At 42.0% G+C, this 20252-nt stretch overlaps 1 protein-coding gene across 2 annotated transcripts in view; it reads right to left on the bottom strand.

Moving 5' to 3' along the window:
- Positions 1-20252, bottom strand: part of LOC109898091 (myosin light chain kinase family member 4-like) — a 67943-nt gene that overhangs the window by 25824 nt on the left and 21867 nt on the right. The window contains exon 1 of one of the 2 annotated variants that reach the window (XM_031833601.1): positions 3152-3558. The exons of the other annotated variant lie outside the window; for it this stretch is intronic. Within the exon in view, the coding sequence (XP_031689461.1) occupies positions 3152-3292 (141 nt within the window). The 5' untranslated portion in view covers positions 3293-3558. Of the gene's footprint in view, positions 1-3151; positions 3559-20252 lie in introns of those variants that run through there. 2 annotated transcript variants of the gene reach the window in all.

Genomic DNA, 20252 nt, shown 5'->3' with positions numbered 1-20252 from the left:
TGCAGCCACTGCCACCCTCAGATCACATGGACATAGTTCAGATGAGAGATGGCCAGGTCTTCTTTCCAAGGCCTGTGACATGATCAATCAAACATATCACAGTCTACCCAGCACGTTGTCTCGCCTGGCAGTTTGGACATAGTTGTCTTTCCAACATGGTGTCAGAGCATTTTGTATTATTCTGTACGTAAATCTGAGAAACTCCATTTAGTATGATGTGTTATATTTCGTATGGTATGTACAGTGGGGCAAAAAAGTATTTAGTCAGCCACCAATTGTGCATGTTCTCCCACTTAAAAAGATGAGAGAGGCCTGTAATTTTCATCATAGCTACACTTCAACTATGACAGACAAAATGAGAGAAAAAAAATCCAGAAAATCACATTGTAGGATTTTTTATGAATTTATTTGCAAATTATGGTGGAAAATAAGTATTTGGTCAATAACAAAAGTTTATCTCAATACTTTGTTATATACCCTTTGTTGGCAATGACAGAGGTCAAACGTTTTCTGTAAGTCTTCACAAGGTTTTCACACAATGTTGCTGGTATTTTTTCTCAATGCAGATCTCCTCTAGGGCAGTGATGTTTTGTGGCTGTTGCTGGGCAACACGGACTTTCAACTCCCTCCAAAGATTTTCTATGGGGTTGAGATCTGGAGACTGGCTAGGCCACTCCAGGATCTTGAAATGCTTCTTACGAAGCCACTCCTTCGTTGCCCAGGGGGGGTGTTTGGGATCATTGTCATGCTGAAAGACCCAGCCACGTTTCCTCTTCAATGCCCTTGCTGATGGAAGGAGGTTTTCATTCTTTCCTTTACACGGATCAGTCGTCCTGGTCCCTTTGCAGAAAAATGATGTTTCCACCCCCATGCTTCACAGTAGGTATGGTGTTCTTTGGATGCAACTCAGCATTCTTTGTCCTCCAAACACGACGAGTTGAGTTTTTACCAAAAAGTTATATTTTGGTTTCATTTGACCATATGACATTCTCCCAATCTTCTTCTGGATCATCCAAATGCTCCCTAGCAAACTTCAGACGGGCCTGGACATGTACTGGCTTAAGCAGGAGGATACGTCTGGCACTGCAGGATTTGAGTCCCTGGCGGCGTAGTGTGTTACTGATGGTAGGCTTTGTTACTTTGGTCCCAGCTCTCTACAGGTCGTTCACTAGGTCCCCCCGTGTGGTTCTGGGATTTTTGCTCACCGTTCTTGTGATCATTTTCACCCTACGGGGTGAGATCTTGCGTGGAGCCCCAGATCGAGGGAGATTATCAGTGGCCTTGTATGTCTTCCATTTCCTAATAATTGCTCCCACAGTTGATTTCTTCAAACCAAGCTGGTTACCTATTGCAGATTCAGTCTTCCCAGCCTGGTGCAGGTCTACAATTTTGTTTCTGGTGTCCTTTGACAGCTCTTTGGTCTTGGCCATAGTGGAGTTTAGAGTGTGACTGTTTGAGGTTGTGGACAGGTGTCTTTTATACTGATAACAAGTTCAAACAGGTGTCATTAATACAGGTAATGAGTGGAGGACAGAGGAGCCTCTTAAAGAAGAAGTTACAGGTCTGTGAGAGCCAGAAATCTTGCTTGTTTGTAGGTGACCAAATACTTATTTTCCACCATAATTTGCTAATAAATTCATTCAAAACCCTACAATGTGATTTTCTGGATTTTTTTTCTAATTTTGTCTGTCATAGTTGAAGTGTAACTATGATGAAAATTACAGGCCTCTCATCTTTTTAAGTAGGAGAACTTACACAATTGTTGGCTGACTAAATACTTTTTTGTCCCACTGTATTACTTTGTAGATGTCCATCACCTATTTCGTATGATATGTTACGAATTCAAATTCATATTATACACTAAATGACCAAAAGTATGTGAACACCTGCTCATCAAACATCTCATTCCAAAATCATGGGCATTAATATGGAGTTGGTCCCCTCTTTGCTGTTATACCAGCCTCCACTCTTCTGGGAAGAATTTCCACTAAATGTTGGGACATTGCTGAGGGAACTTGCTTCCATTCAGCAACAAGAGAATTAGTGAAGTTGGGCACTGATGAGGGGGCGATTAGGCTTGGCTTGCGGTCGGCATTCCAATTCATTCAAAAGGTGTTTGATGGGGTTGAGGTCAGGGCTCTGTGCAGGCCAGTCAAGTTCTTCCACACAGATCTCGACAAGCCATTTCTGTGTGGAGCTCGCTTTGTGCCCGGGGCATTGTCATGCTGAAACCTGAAAGGGCCTTCCCCAAACTGTTACCACAAAGTTAGAAGCACATAATCATCTAGAATGTCATTGTACATCCATTTTATATGCCAACCCAACCACCCTCTTTTCATTTTTGCCTTATATAAACATCTGCCTTATGTAACCATACCAAATGTAACATATCATACTAAATGCAGTATCTCGGATTTACATACAGAATAATACAAAATGCTCTGAGACCAGGTTGGTCTTTCCTAGCCATTAAGGCCTAGAATTGTATAAACTGATCCTGCAAAACCAGAGAGCTCCCAATCCAGCATAGTCCTGGATTTTAAAGCATACTCAATTGAGAATCTTCATTGAAAGTCATTTTTTGTCCAGGACTAGGCTTATTCTGTGTACAGGAAACCGGTTCTAAGTCTCTTTCACGTAACGACAAAGACTACAAACTATCACTGTCTTTACACATGTCAAGCCATTTGAGTATGCATTTCAAAGTCACTATGGATTAACATGTCTGTTAAGGTGATAATGTGTCATCTTTCAAGACATCACTTCCTCCTACAGGCCAACTGGTACTCTCACTTTCTGTCTTTCTATCCTCTACCATCTTTGAATTATGACAGGATGATGAAAAACATGAAAACAGCCTGTGTAGAACTTGCTTCACTAACAAAGATGTCCAAATCTGATGGGTCAAAAGGTGAACAGAAACTCACCTCCGCAAAAAGATTCTACCAGTCACACCTGCACTACCTGAGCATGCACAAAGCCCCGCAATCATATACCCTATTTACTCTATCATGCTGACCTAAACTCTACCATTTTATTTTTTACATTGTCCTCCAGCAACAATAGTGGATGCATAAACCAGCCAGCACAGTTCACTTTGGCTCAGCTCAGTAGTATGAATGAACCCATTAAGACAGCAAACTACTAGTACCTGTATGTCTGGGGAGGGTGTTTCCCTGCCCCTCTTCCTCTTGAAGGTGAATAAATTCCAGATCCGTTGCCATAGGAATGATGCCACCAGACACATGCTGCCTACTATCCAAATATCCTTATCCTTCAGAAAGTTCTCCATGGTAACGGTAACTGCTGCTCTTCCTCTTCCTCGTGCTCCACTTTATAGTCTCAGCTCAGGGCTGGATTATTTCAATCTGTCGCTCTCTTGTCAACGGCGGCGACGATCGGGTCTCGTGGGGCGATCGGCAGCAGGTTGGGGCTGTTGACATGGAAACCACAGCGGGCGCCAGCAGTTACGAAATAGTGAGGCCTATCTTTGTCGCTCTCTGACTGATCTGATCGCACTGTCATTCAGACACTCCCCCCCACTCAGAACAGAATGACAGGCACGTCTCTGTCCAGTCACGCTGTGCCAACCCACCCCCCATTGACCATGTTACCCTGACCCCCGACCCTCCACCCCGCCTGCCAAGGGACCTAAAAGGAGAGAACATGCTGTCTCAGAGACGAGAGGGGGACAGGTGTGTGTGTGCTCCATTGGCTCTGTCCCAAATGGCACCCTATTCCCTGTAGAGTGCATTACTTTTGACCAGAGCCCTTTTGGACGCAACTCATGCCTGGTATCCTTTAACTTTGTCCACAGCACTTCATGCCTGCAGAGTATATTCTCCATACTCTTGCCTACATCCACAAGGCACTAACTATTTCTGTTGTTGTGGAGTCGCTTGCTCCTCAGCTCTATATCTTTCTCTCCCTTCCTCTCTCTCTGTCTCTCTCTCGCACACACACACACACACACACACACACACACACACACACACACACCTGTGTTGGCAAGGTGCTAAGTACATATGTTGTGCACCTCTCTCTCTCTCACTGACACACACACGCTCAGACAACACATACAGTACCTTCAGAAAGTATTCATACACCTTGACGTATTCCACATTTTGTTGCGTCAGTCCCGGAATTAAAAATGGATTAAATATACTGTAATCCAAAGAACATAAATAAGACAGCACTCTTCAGCGTGCAAGGCAATGACAATCAATGTCACAACATTTCAATTGAAGTTAATTTACCGGAGTGCTGTCCTATAGTCTCTGCTCTGAGCTGCACTGTCAACTGTGGGACCTTATACAGATAAGCGTGTTTCTTTCTAAATCATGTCCAATCAACTGAATTGGTCACAGATGGTCTCTAATCAAGTTGTAGTGACATCAAGGATGATCAAAGGAAATTGGATGCACCTGAGCTCAATTTGGAGTGTCACGGCAAAGGGGTGCAAGAATGATTGTCTATTGCACAATATCAAGACTTGTGTAAATAAAATAATACAAAATTCTGAACTGCATTGTTGGTTAAGGGCTTGTAATTAAGCATTTCACGGAAAGGTCTACACCTGTTGTATTTGGCGATTATGTAAAATGTGATATTTCTGTATTTAATTATATAATCATTTTGCAAAAATGTCTAAAAACATGTTTTCACTTTGTCATTGTGGGGTATGAATTCAGGCTGTGAGACTACAAATTGTGGAATTAGTGAAGGTGTATCGATACTTTCTGAAGACACTGTAAAATGGTAGGCAAAGCGATGACTTGGGGGACAGCATATTGAGACAGGTCTACTGTCACTGATATCGCCACCCTATCTGGACTGCGGTCTCTGGCACCTATCTGTCTGGCCAGAGGGGTTGATTTACGGTCAACCGTGCGACGCCACCTCTACACACTGTGAACCAAATCCCAGCGGTGGTCGAAACCTGGTCTCCTGGACCTTTAACAGGCAACAGCAGGTGGGAGAGCATAGAGCAGGTGGGCTCCCCACATGGCACCCTATGTCCTATATGGTGCACTATTCCCTATGGGTCCTGGTCAAAAGTAGTGCAGTATATAGTGAATAAGGTTCCATTTGGGATATACCCAGGGGTTAGAGAGCAATACCTCTTAGATGTATACTGGAAAATAATCTGACCTCAGTAAGGAACAGAGGCCTCATTTGTCAAAGGTGCGTGTGCACCAAAAAAAAAAATCTAAACCTAGCATGTGCCTGTTTTCCCTTAAAGGTTGGTATTTATAAATGTGGAACTTGCACATATGCACAACTTCTAGTGGTTGATCAATTGCATTACAAGCATATTGTTCTTTGGGGGGAAATGGAGGTGTTTGATGCATGGGAACAAATATTAGGCAACCATTTATCCACTGCTCCTTCAATAGCCAACCATGCTTGAAAGTAAATAGACTGCTACGGAGGACACTGTCATTTATCTCATAGGCCTACTATTACTGTAGAGCCATAGCCGTGGGAAGTACTGTAGTTTGGGGGTGGAGGGGGTTTTGACTTCATTAATTATTATTTTTTCTTCTCCAAAATGCTATTTGGAGAACAGCAAAAGAAAAGAAAAAAAAGACCCCAGACATCAATTATGACTGCAATATTAGGTTCAAAGGTCTGCAGCATGGCGTGTAAAATGTACTACTCAACCTCATCATACATAGGCTCCATTGACTCATTTACTTGTGGAACAGGCATACAGTGCAACATGAAATAGATGCATAAAACACGCTATCAAGGCCGACTTCAAACACCCACCTCAATGTGAAGGTAACCAGAGCATAAAACAACTGACTGATTGCAAACGGTGCCAGATAAATCCTACACATGCATTCAAATAAAAGGCCTACAAAGGACATAGTAAGGCCTACAATCGACAAGGACAAATAAAAACAAACAAATCTGACCAAGGAATTAAGAAAATCACGAAATTCAGGTCTCTCCAAAGCCCAGGCTTTGGCTGGGCAGCTCAAGGACATTCAGAGACTTGTTCCGAAGCCACTCCTGCGTTGTCATGGCTGTGTGCTTAGGGTCATTGTCATGTTGGAAGGTAAACCCAGTCTGAGGTCCTGAGCGCTCTGGAGCAGTTTTTCATCAAGGATCTCTCTGTACTTTGCTCTGTTCAGCTTTCCCTCGATCCTGATTAGCCTCCCAGTGCCTACCGCTGAAAAACATCACCACAGCATAATGCTGCCACCACCATGCCTCACCGTAGGGATGGTGCCAGGTTTCCTCCAGGCGTGATGCTTGGCATTCAGGCCAAATAGTTAAATCTTGGTTTCATCAGACCAGCAAATCTTGTTTCTCATGGTCTGAGAGTCTTTTGGTGCCTTTTGGCAAACTCCAAGTGGGCTGTAATGTGCCTTTTTACTGAGGAGTGACTTCTGTCTAGCCACTCTACCATGCTGCAGAGATGGGGGTCTGAATATTTTCTGAATGCTCTGTATCTCCCCTGACGTGGGCATGTTTTCAATACCAACTCCTTTTGTCGTACAGTACTCCATGTAAGGCATCCAGACCTTTTGAGAGTTGCACAGTGTGCCTCTTGTAATAAATAAAATCTAGTGAAACATGAATTTTCTGCCATCCATTGTGACATTGTGGGAGGATAACCAACCATCTAATTAATGGCACAGCATTTCTTTGCTGCGATAAGTGCAAGGTTACAATGTCTCTTCTGTCAGTCTCTCCAGTATCAACATTTCCAAGCAAACAAAAACTGGGAGAATCTGTACACATGCTGAGATGAAAGAACATACTCTTTGCCCAGAATTCACGTGAACATAACATATGCAAATATGTCCCCTTTTGTGTTATACACCTCCAGCAGAATTACATTTCTGAGTGCATGATATTCAGTATAACTGGCATATAGTATGTTCTATAGATGGTCTTAAACTGCAGTAATTTATGTCTGAGATGATATGAACATGACTGGGCATTCAAACATATCTGTATCCATTCATCATCATCAATTGTGTCTCTCAGGTCTTCCTCACAGTTTTGGTTCACATGTTTTGTGTCATCAGGAAGAGCCTCTATCAAACCTTGATACATTTTGGAAATCAACTTTAGAGGTCTGTAAGACTGCCTTAAAATAGTTTCAATCTTATATCCAGTGTTTTCTGCACAGAGAGACAAAACTGCACATTTAAAAGTGGCCTTTTATTGTCCCCTGCCCAATTAATGATCATGCATTTCTTGATATGCCACACCAGCCGGGTGGATGGATTATATTGGCAAAGGAGAAATGCTCAATAACAGGGATGTAAACAAATGTGTGCACAAAATGTGAGATAGATAAGTGTTTTGTGCATATGATACATTTCTGGGATGTTTTATTTCAGCTCATGAATCATGGGACGTGTGAAGTACTTAAGTAAAATACTTTAAAGTACTACTTAAGTTGTTTTTGGGGGGCATCTGTACTTTACTTTACTACTTACATTTTTGACTACTTTTGCTTTTACTCCACTACATTCCTAAAGAAAATAATTAACTTTTTATTCCATATGTTTTCCCTGACACCAAAAAGTACTTGTTACGTTTCAAATGCTCAGGCAGGACAGTAATATGGTCCAATTGTCACGCCCTGACTATAGTAAGCTGTTTATTCTCTATGCTGGTTGTGATAGTGACTAGGGTGGGTCATCTAGGTTTTTTGTATGTCTATGTTGGCCTGACATGGTTCCCAATCAGAGACAGCTGTTTATCGTTGTCTCTGATTGGGGATCATATTTAGGTAGCCTTCTTCCATCAATGTATTTGTGGGCTCTTGTCTACAGATAGTTGTCTGTGTGCACCAGTAGCGTGCTGGTTCGGTTGTGCTGAGTTTCGGTTGTGCTGAGTTTCGATGTATTAAAAATATGTGGAACTCTACTCACGCTGCGCCTTGGTCTACTCCTTTCAACGAACGTGACACCAATTCACGCACCTATCAATATAACGCGTTGTCATCCCTAGTGCCTCTGTTCTGGCGGACTCACTAAATACAAATACTGTGTTTGTAAATAATGTCTGAGTGTTGGAGTGTGCCCCTGGCTGACCATAAATGTAAAACATTGTGCTGTCTGGTTTGTTTAGAATAAGGAATTGTATGTATAGTATTTACCTTAACTTTACTTTTAGTCAAGTATGACAATTGAGTAAAAAAAAAGCGAATAATGCAAGCAGAGCAGAATTAAGCCGATACCCGCTAAAATCCAGGAAAGGGAGTTAAATTCTACAATTTAATAGACCGCCAAATGCAGACCTGGCTCTCGAGAAGACAGGCTATGTGCACACTGCCCACACAATGAGGTGGAAACTGAGCTGCACTTCCTAACCTCGTTCCAAATGTATGACCATATTAGAGACACATATTTCCCTCAGATTACTCAGACCCACAAAGAATTCCAAAACCAATCCAATTTTGATAAAATCCCTCATCTATTTGGTGAAATACCACAGTATGCAATCACAGCAGTGAGATTTGTGACCTGCTGCCACAAGAAAAGGGCAACCAGTGAATAACAAACACCATTGTAAATTCAACCTATATTTATGTTTATTTATTTTTCCTTTTGTACATCATTACAACACTGTATATAGACATATGACATTTGAAATGTCTTTATTCTTTTGGAGCTTTAGTAAATGTAATGTTAACAGTTTAATCTTTTATTATTTATTTCACTTTTGTTTAACATCTATTTCACTTGCTTTGGCAATGTAAACATATGTTTCCCATGCCAATAAAGCCCCTTAAATTTAAATAGAGAGAGAGAGAGAGAGAGCAGTCTGATTTAAATAGCCAGGAATCTTGAGTTACACTTACATGCAGCCCAGAGTCTAATTGGAACCTTTCCCTGGGCTCTCATTGGCTGTTGCTTGGGCAAACAGTGGTATAAATAGAAAATGAAAGCAGAGAACAGTTCATTTGCTGCTCAGCCTGCAAAAGAGAACCCACTTCTGCTGTGGTGCACAAACAGCTATTTTGTAAGGAGATTTTACTTGAAATGATATTGATAATTATGCTTACTTTAGTTGTATGCACTGACAAAAATACATCGCTGTGATGAGACCACTTCGTTTGGATATCTGACCTCTTCAAACCCACACTTATATGGGCACATGTAAAAAAAAAATATATATATAATCAACACAGATACAGTATAGCGGAAACACAATTATGGCATGTTCAGTAGCAGCACATTACTGTGGTTTTCTGGTTAACTATTGTGAAATATTTTACTCCGTCCCTAGACACCACCTTGCGGCTCTAAGTAATTTTATGCTGGATTCAGTGCCGTCCTCACCATAGTTCCACTGTAGCGTGTGAGAGGGGCTCTCAATGCAGATTCACAGAGCCATAGCCTCCACTAGTGTTAGAAGTGAGATATTACATCAGCCCGCGTGTGCTGTGTTGCATGTTCGGCCTGTTCCACATAGCGAACGTGCATGTAAACTTGTGAGATCAGGCAGCTTGCGAGGCTAGAATAGATCCTGCTACGTCCCAAATTGGTCCATATTCACAACTTTTGACCAGGACCAATCGGGTGCCATTTGGGATGCAAATCCTGCCTGGACTAGAGGAGCTGCTTATTTAAAGCAGCTGGGATCCTACGTCAAACAAGCTGGTGATGCTGAAGGTTGTGTAAACGTAGCTCTTAAAAAACAAATAAAGGAGAGACGCACACTCTAGGAGCTCAGATGCAAAAATGTTATGTCCAACAGACAAGCTGTCTTCATCAGGGTAAATGTAGCTGCCATTTTTCACCAACAGAGGGCAGTACAACACCACAGTAAGAAAGCACCTGTGCCTTTACAGTACAGAATACATAGAGAAATAAATGCACACCAGTGGAGGCTGCTGAGGGGAGGACAGCTCAAAATAATGGCTGGAACAGTGTTTGTATCAGTATCAAACCATGTCTTTGATATATTTGATACCATTCCACCTATTCAGCTCCAGCTATACCACAAGCCCGTCCTCCCCAACTAAGGTGCCACCAACTTCCTGTGATGCACACATACACAGAAAAACACAAACACACAAACAAACACATACATAACCACAGGCAAAAAAAAACGCTCTGAATAGGTGAGTGAACACACAGTTTAATGCTTGTCCTCAACAGGGCCACTTTTAGGCTGTAATGGTGGTGAGGGTGTAAAGATAGGGGTAATAGTCCCAGTGGTTTTGGCAGAAATCCTTTGATTGGCCGTAAGGCCAGACAGATTACCAGGACGTGTACTCCGAGCATGGGCTGACCAACTGGCAACTGTCTTCATTGACCTTTTCAACCTGTCCCTTACTGAGTCTGTAAAACCAACATGTTTTAAGCAGACCAACATAGTCCCTGTGCCCAAGAACACTAAGGTAACCTGCCTAAATGACTACTGACCTGTAGCACTTATGTATGTAGCCATAAAGTGCTTTGAAAGGCTGGTAATGGCTCACATCATCACCATTATCCCAGAAACCCTAGACCCACTCCAATTTGCATACAACAGAACCACAGATGATGTAATCTGTATTGCACTCCTCACTGCCGATTCCAACCTGGACAAAGGAACACTTATGTGAGAATGCTGTTATTAATTGACTACACTCAGCGTTCAACACCATAGTGTCCTCAAAGCTCATCACTAAGCTAAGGACCCTGGGACTAAACACCTCCTTCTGCAACTGGATCCTGGACTTCCTGACGGGCCACCCCCCACAGGGCCCCCTCAGGGGTGTGTGCTCAGTCCCCTCCTGTACTCCCTGTTCACTCATGAATGCATGGCCAAGCATGACTCCAACACCATCATTAAGTTTGCCGATGACACAACAGTGGAATGCCTGATCACCGACAACGATGAGATAGCCTATATAGAGGATGTGAGAGACCTGGTCGTGTGGTGCCAGGACAACAACCTCTCCCTCATCGTGATCAAGACAAAGGAAATGATTGTGGACTACAGGAAAAGGAGGACCGAGCACCCCCCCCATTCTCATTGACGGGGCTGTAGTGGAGCATGTTGAGAGCTTCAAGTTCCTTGGTGTCCACATCCCCAACAAACTATCATGGTCCAAACACACTAACACAGTTTTGAAGAGGGCACGACAAAGCCTATTCCCCCCCAGGAGACTCACAAGATTTGGCATGGGTCCTCAGATCCTCAAAAATGTATACAGCTGCACCATTGAAAGCATCCTGACTGGTTGCATCACTGCCTGGTATGGCAACTGCTTGCCCTCAGACCACAAAGCTCTACAGAGGGTAGTGCGTACGGCCCAGTGCATCACTGGGGCCAAGCTTCCTGCCATCCAGGACCTCTATACCAGGCAGTGTCAGAGGAATGCCCTAAGAATTGTTGAAGACTCCAGCCACCCTAGTCATAGACTGTTCTCTCTGCTACCACACGGCAAGTGGTAACGGAGCACCAAGTCTAGGTCCAAAAGACTTCTTAACAGCTTTAACCCCCAAGCCATAAAATGCCTGAACAGCTAATTAAATACCTACCCAGACTATTTGCATTGCGCCCCCCCCCCCCCCAGCTAATTAAATAGCTACCCAGACTATTTGCATTGCACCCCCCCCCCTTATACTCTGCTGCTACTCTCTGTTTATTATCTATGCATAGTCACTTTAACTCTACCTACATGTACATATTACCATGACTAACCGATGCCCCTGCACATTGACTCTGTACCGGTACCCCATTATATAGCCTCGTTATTGTTATTTTACTGATGCTCATAAATTATTTGTTACTATTATTTTTTATATTTTACTCATCTATTTTTAACTTAACACTTATTTTTTCTTAAAACTGCAATGTTGGTTAACTTTTTCAGCATACAGGTCAGTGTTCGGAATTTCGATTGGCTGACATGCCCAAAGTAAAATGTCTGTTACTCAAGCCCAGAAGCTAGGATATGCATATGATTGGTAGCATTGGATATAAAATACTCTGAGGTTTCTAAAACTGTTACAATAATACCTGTGAGTATAAAAGAACTGATATGACAGGCAAAAGCCAGAGGAAAATCCATCCAGATTTTTTTTTATGAGGTCACAGGCCATTTCAATGCTAGCCTATGGGATATACAAATAGATAGGACACAGATTGCGGTTCCTATGGCGTCCACCAAATGTCAACAGTCTTTAGAAGGGGTTTTAGGCTTGTTTCTTGAAAAATGAACAAGTAGTTGTAGTTTTTCCAATGTGTCTCTCATTAGAAAAGTAGTCTTGGCGCGTGAATGAGATGCGCACTCTTCGTTATTTATCTTCCCTATTGAAGATACTATTCTCTGTCTTAAATATTATTGTTCATTTTGATATTAGAGTACTTGAGGATTAATTAGAAACATAGTTTGACTTGTTTGGATGAACTCTACCTGTAACTTTTTGGATTTGTTTGTATGCAAGTTGAACGGGTGGATTACTGAGATCATTGGCGTCAACTAAACTTTTTTGGATATAAAGAAGGACTTTATCAAACAAAACGACCATTCATTGTGTAGCTGGGACCCTTGGTATTGCAAACAGAGGAAGATCTTCAAAGGTAAGTGATTTCTGATCCTCAGCCGTAAAGCCTTTTTGAAATCTGACAACGCGGTTGGATTAAGAAGAAGTTAGGCTTTTAATGGTGTAAGACACTTGTATTTTCTAGAATGTTTAATATTACGATTTTAATATTTTGAATTTCGTGCTCTGTAATTTCACCGGATGTTGTCGTAGATGTCCTGTAAGGTCTACTACACCTGTTGTATTTGGCACAAGTGACAAATAACGTTTGATTTGATTTAGTAGGAAACAACTTTGCCAACATTATCATGTCATCAAATGTACTTTAAACAGATGGAAATGTTACAGTATCATGAGCTATGTTGTTGATGTAAATTGAGAAGAGCGTGGGGCCAAGGATTGAGCCTTGGGGTACTCCCTTGGTGACATTCAGTGGCTGAGACAGCAGTCATTGCACTCTTTGAGAGAGGAAGTTAGCAAACCAGGCCAAAGACCCCTCAGAGACACTAATACATCTTAGCCGGTCCACAAGAATGGAATGCTCCACTGTATCAAAAGCCTTGGCCAAGTCAATAGAAATAGCAGCACAACATTACTTAGTATCAAGGGCGATGGTGACATCGTTGAGGACCTTTAAGGTTACAGTGACACATCCATAACCTGAGAGGAAACCAGATTGCATACCAAAGAGAATACTATAGACATCAAGAAAGCTGGTCAGTTCATTATTGACACTTTTTTCCAACACTTTTGATAAACAGGGCAAAATAGAAATAGGCATATCACAGTTAGGATCAGCTTGATCTCCCCTTTAAATAAAGAACTAACTGTGGCTGCCTTCCAAGCAATGGGAACCTCCCCAGAGAGGAGAGACTCTCAAAAGGTCAATAAATAGGCTTGGCGATGATAGGGGCAGCAACCATAAAGAAGAAAGGGTCTAACCATCTGACCAAGATGTTTTTTGGGGCTCAAGTTTAAGAAGCTCCTTTAGCACCACAGACTCAGTGGCCGTCTGCAGGGTGAAACTTTGTTACTTCTTTGGGAACGGGGGGCAGTATTGAGTAGCTTGGATGAATAAGGTGCCCAGAGTAAACTGCCTGCTACTCAGGCCCAGAAGCTAGAATATGCATATTTGGATAGAAAACACTCTAAAGTTTCCAAGCCTGTTAAAATAATGTCTGTGAGTATAACATAACTCATATGGCAGGCAAAAACCTGAGAAGGATCCAACCAGGAAGTGGGAAATCTGAGGTTTGTAGTTTTTTAAGTGATTGCCAATCCAATATACAGTGTCTATGGGGTCAGATTGCACTTCCTAAGGCTTTCACTAGATGTCAACAGTCTTTAGAATGTTGTTTCAGGCTTCTACTATGAATGGGGAATGACTAAGAGCTGTTTGAACCAGGGGTCTGGCTGAAAGACATTAGCTAAGTCTCTCGCGCGGCCGTGAGAGCGAGCTCCGTTCCCTTTCATTTCTAAAGACAAAGGAATTGTCTGGTTGGAATATTATTGAAGATGTAGGATAAAAACATCCTAAAGATATATTATATACATCGTTTGACATGTTTCTCTGAACTGTAATGGAACATTTTTGACTTTTTCTCTGGACTTAGTGCCCGCGCCTTGTGCACTTGGATTACTGAACTAAACGCGCAAACAAAAAGGAGGTATTTGGACATAAAGATTAACTTTATCGAACAAAACAAACATTTATTGTCTAACATGGAGACCTGGGAGTTCCATCAGATGAAGATCATCAAAGGTAAGTGATTCATTTTAAGGGGCAGGGGGAAAAGAGGGAGGAGCATTGGGGCTAGTAGCATTAGAGGAGGTGGGAGATGAGGAAATGTTAGATGGGCAAGGTGGCATGGGTGAGTCAAATAGGAATCTTGACTTAACGAAGTGGTGATTGAAGAGCTCAGCTATGTGCTTTTTGTAAGTAACAACCACATCATCAATATTACAGTGACTTGCGAAAGTATTCACCTGCTTAGCATTTTTCCTATTTTGTTGTCTTACAACCTGGAATTAAAATAGATTTCTGGGGGGTTTGTATCATTTGATTTACACAACATGCCTACCACTTTGAAGATGCAAAATAATTTTTCTTGTGAAACAAACAATAAATAAGACTAAACAACGAAAAGTTACGCTCAAGTTTTCACACCTCCAAAGTCAATACTTTGTAGAGCCACCTTTTGCAGCAATTACAGCTGCAAATCTCTTGGGGTATGTCTCTATAAGCTTAGCCACTGGGATTTTTGCCCATTCAAGGCAAAACTGCTCCAGCTCCAAATTGGATGGGTTCCGCTGGTGCACAGCAATCTTTAAGTCATACCACAGATTCTCAATTGGATTGAGGTCTGGGCATTAACTAGGCCATTTCAATATTCCCCTTAAACCACTCGACGTGTTGCTTTATCAGTATGCTTAGGGTCATTGTCTTGCTGGAAGGTGAACCTCTGTCCCAGTCTCAAATATTTGGAAGACTGAAACAGAGTTCCCCTGTATTTAGCGCCATCCATCATTCCTTCAATTCTGACCAGTTTCCAAGTCCCTGCAGATAAAAAATCATCCCCACAGCACCCCCATGCTTCACTGTGGGGATAGATTTCTTGGGGTGATGAGAGGTGCTGGGTTTGTGCCAGACATAGGGTTTTCCTTGATGGCCAAAAAGCTCAATTTTAGACTCATCTGACCATAGTACCTTCTTCCATTTGTTTGGGGAGTCTCCCACATGCCTTTTGGCAAACACCAAACATGTTTGCAAATTTTTTTCTTCGAGTATTGTCTTTTTTTCTGGCCACTCTTCCGTAAAGCCCAGCTCTGTGGAGGGTAGGGCTTAAAGTGGTCCTATGGACAGATACTCCATGGAGCTTTGCAGCTCCTTCAGGGTTATCTTTGGTCTCTTTGTTGCCTCTGATTAATGCCCTCCTTGCCTGGTCCGTGAGTTTTGGTGGGCGGGTCTCTTTTGGCAGGTTAGTTGTGGTGCCAAATTCTGTCCATGTTTTAATAATGGATTTAATGGTTGCTCCGTGGGACATTCAAAGTTTCAGATGTTTTTTTATAACCCAACCGTGATCTGTACTTCTCCACAACTTTGTCCCTGACCGGTTTGGAGAGCTCCTTGGTCTTCATTGTGTTGCTTGCTTGGTGGTGCCCCTTGCTTAGTGGTTTTGAAGACTCTGGGGCCTTTCAGAACAGGTGTATATATACGGAGATCATGTGACAGATCATGTGACACTTAGATTGCACCCAGGTGTTCTTTATTTAACTAATTATGTGACTTCTGAAGGTAATTGGTTGCACCAGATCTTATTTAGGGGCTTCATAGCGAAGGGGGTGAATACATATGCACGCAGTACTTTTCCATTTCCACTTTTATTTTTTATTCTTTTTAAACAAGTTATTCTGTTCATTTCACTTCACTAATTTTGACTATTTTGTGTATGTTCATTACATGAAATCCAAATAATAACCTATTTAAATTACAGGTTGTAATGCAACAAAATAGGAAAAACGCAGAGGGGAATGAGTGATTTTGCAAGACACTGTAAGGGACATGGGCAGCTGTGAGGAGGGTTTATTCTCCAGGTCTTTAATCGTTTTCCAGAATTTCTTGGGGTTAGACCCACAGGGAGAACTGCTCCTTAAGGTAACTAACTTTGACCTTCCGGATAGCCTGATTGCATTTATTTGTCATTTGCCTGAACGAGAGCCAGTCAGCCTGAGTATGTGTGTGCCGAGCCTTTCGCCAAATGCAATTCTTGAGGTGGAGTATCTCTGCCAGATCACGGTCGAACCAGGAGCTAAACCTGTTTTTAATTCTCATTTTCTTTATGGGGGTGTTTGTTAACAATACCAGTAAAAATATATTTTTTAAATGTCCAAGCGTCTTCAACAGAGGAGATCAAGCTGATTCTATACCATTTGACAGAGGCCAGTTCATGTAGGAAGGCTTGCTCATTAAAGTTTTTTAGCAAGCGTCTATGACAAATCAGGACAGGTCATTTCACTGAGCAGCCATCACGAACAAGCTGTAAAAACAGTGATAACTAAGGTCATTACAGAAAACACCAGACGGATATCTATCAGGATTATTTGGGGTGGCAGGGTAGCCTAGTGGTTAGAGTTCAAATCCCCGAGCTGACAAGGTACAAAACAAGGTACAAATCTGTCGTTCTGCCCCTGACAGGCAATTAACAGGCAGTTAACCCACTGTTCCTAGGCCATCATTGAAAATAAGAATTTGTAAATAAAGGTAAAAAATTGGAGTCAATTGGTAATAATCTGAGAAAACATGTAGGGGGTCCCATTGCTTTAGACTTGGTCAGGTGATTCAAACATGTCCCAGTTTAGGTCATCTAGCAGGACAAATTCAGACATAGGGTCAGGAGACAGCTTAGGGCAGGTTCTGATGGAGGACGATAGCATCCGACAACAGTCAACAAAGAGCTATTTGAAGTTTAATGCTTAAAACCAGCAAATCAAATTGTTTGGGGACAGACTTGGTGGAGACAAATGAGCACTGGTGGTAAAGATTGCCACTCCCCCACCTTTTGAAGATCTGTCTTGCTGAAAAAGGTTATAACCAGAAAAATGTGTATTTAAAACATTCTTCCTTAACCATGTCTCATTAATGACCGACACATCTGGATTGGAGGTGTTAACCCACACTTTCAATTGATCAATTTTAGGTAATAATCTTCTAGTTTTAACCTGCAGAAAACCCTGCTTTTACGAGAGCAGAAATCAGTAAAGCAGATATCAGAGCACAAGTCAGAATTGGGGCTAGCAACAGTAGATGGGCCAGGGTGTACATGCACATTTCCAGATATCATCAGAAGTAATACAATCAAGGCATGGCAGAGGACAGGGAGAGCTTAGCAGTGTTGATTTATGACATTTGAATGTTCATTAAATGGCAACAAGATCATATTGAAATTCCATCAGGTAACATGAATACAAAGCCGGCGAGAGGTGGTTAGAATAGGATGGGAGAACAAAAGTCTGTATAACCAATAGAGAGTCCGAGTCCCGAGTGTAGGAACAAACATAGTCTGTACCATGGTTGGGTAACAAAGAAAGTTCATAGTCAACAAAGCAGGTAGGAGTCATGAAGCAAATAGAAAATTGTCAAAATGCATTTTTTTTTAAATATATAACAACTTGGTCAATAACAATCTAGTCATTGTAAGTTCAGAGTCACTTGCCCCAACAGTGCGTACGTGCTGGAGGCGAGCGAAAGCTCGGGAGAGAGGGGGGAGTGTGGTGGAGGTACCTGTGCCAGACATGGGGAGACAGGCCAGGGCAGATGGTGAACAGATCACCAGGTGGAATCCAAACAGCAGTGCAGTAGGCAACGGGAGTACGTGTCACACCCTTTTGGGAGAAGCTTTTATTTCTGGAGGCAGATTTCTTGTAGAAAATGCCAGTGGATGGTCTCTGAACAGCGGAAGGGGGCTTCAAAGGCCTCTGGATTTGGGTGGGGCAGGCTGCGAGAGACTACTGCCACTTGTTGGGCCCAAAGGCTTCGACACCCCTCACTTCACACCTCAGTGCTAATTGAAGTTGTATATTGTCTGTCCTAGCAAGCCTGGCAGCCTTAAAAGGATCTGACCCTATTTTAAAAATTTAGCCTAAAATGACATACCCATATCTAACTGCCTGTAGCTCAGGACCTAAAGCAAGGATAACTATATTCTTGATACCATTTGAAAGGAACACTTTGACGTTTGTGTAAATGTGAAATTAATGTAGGATAATGTAAAACATTAGATCTGGTGAAAGATAATACAAAGGAAAAAACATGTTTCTTTGAAATGCAAGAGAAAGGCCATAATGTATTATTTCAGGTTAGGTACAAATTAGCAGTATATGTGCAAAGTTTTAGACTGATCAAATTGATCATTGCATTTATTTTCAAGTCTGCCCAAATGTGCCTAATTGGTTTATTGATACATTTTGAAGATAATAAATGTGAAATCTCCTCAAACAATAGCATGGTATTATTTCACTATAATAACTAGATTAACAGTTAGATTTACACACATTTAAGCTTTCTGACCATATAAGATATGTCTATGTCCTGGAAAGTTTTCTTGTTACTTGCAATCTCATGCTATACACATTAGCCTACATTAGCTCAACCATCCCGCGCGGGGGAGGGGGGCCACACCGATCCCGTAGAGGAATGTACTTTACTTAATTTAAAAAATATATATTCTTCTTCTTGGCTTTCAAAATAGCATCAGACCAAACACTACTCACTCAGTTCCTAATATAACAGCAATAATCATAATAGGCAGCCGTAGCCTATGAAGTCAGAGGTTTACATACACCTCAGCCAAATACATTTAAACTCAGTTTTTCACAATTCCTGACATTTAATCCTAGAAAGAATTCCCTGTCTTAGGTCAGTTAGGATCACCACTTCATTTTAAGAATTTGAAATGTCTCAATAGTAGTAGAGAGAATGATTTATTTCAGCTATTATATTTTTTCATCACATTCCCAGTGGGTCAGAAGATAAAACATACATTCAATTAGTATTTGGTAGCATTGCCTTTAAATTGTTTAACTTGGGTGGAACGTTTCGAGTAGCCTTCCACAAGCTTCCCACAATAAGTTGGGTGAATTTTGGCCCATTCCTCCTGACAGAGCTGGTGTAACTGAATCAGGTCTGAAGGCCTCCTTGCTCGCACACGCTTTTCAGATCTGCCCACACATTTTCTATGGGATTGAGGTCAGGGCTTTGTGATGGCCACTCCAGTACCTTGACTTTGTTGTCCTTAAGCCATTTTGCCACAACTTTGGAAGTATGCTTGGGGTCATTGTCCATTTGGAAGACCCATTTGCGACCAAGCTTTAACTTCCTGACTGATGTCTTGAGATGTTGCTTCAATATATCCACATCATTTTCCTAACTCATGATGCCATCTATTTTGTGAAGGGCACCAGGCCCTCCTGCAGCAAAGCAGCCCCACAACATGATGCTGCCGCCCCCGTGCTTCACGGTTGGGATGGTGTTCTTCGGCTTTAAGAATTTGAAATGTCAAAATAGTAGTAGAGAGAATGATTTATTTCAGCTATTATATTTTTTCATCACATTCCCAGTGGGTCAGAAGATAAAACATACACTCAATTAGTATTTGGTAGCATTGCCTTTAAATTGTTTAACTTGGGTGGAACGTTTCGAGTAGCCTTCCACAAGCTTCCCACAATAAGTTGGGTGAATTTTGGCCCATTCCTCCTGACAGAGCTGGTGTAACTGAATCAGGTCTGAAGGCCTCCTTGCTCGCACACGCTTTTCAGATCTGCCCACACATTTTCTATGGGATTGAGGTCAGGGCTTTGTGATGGCCACTCCAGTACCTTGACTTTGTTGTCCTTAAGCCATTTTGCCACAACTTTGGAAGTATGCTTGGGGTCATTGTCCATTTGGAAGACCCATTTGCGACCAAGCTTTAACTTCCTGACTGATGTCTTGAGATGTTGCTTCAATATATCCACATCATTTTCCTAACTCATAATGCCATCTATTTTGTGAAGGGCACCAGGCCCTCCTGCAGCAAAGCAGCCCCACAACATGATGCTGCCGCCCCCGTGCTTCACGGTTGGGATGGTGTTCTTCGGCTTGCAAGCTTCCCCCTTTTTCCTCCAAACATAACGATGGTCATTATGGCCAAACAGTTCTATTTTTGTTTCATCAGACCAGAGGACATTTCCCCAAAAAGTAAA

This window comes from Oncorhynchus kisutch, linkage group LG10, assembly GCF_002021735.2.
Source record: "Oncorhynchus kisutch isolate 150728-3 linkage group LG10, Okis_V2, whole genome shotgun sequence".
NCBI lineage: Eukaryota > Metazoa > Chordata > Actinopteri > Salmoniformes > Salmonidae > Oncorhynchus > Oncorhynchus kisutch.
This window is presented reverse-complemented; position numbering and strand designations above follow the sequence as displayed.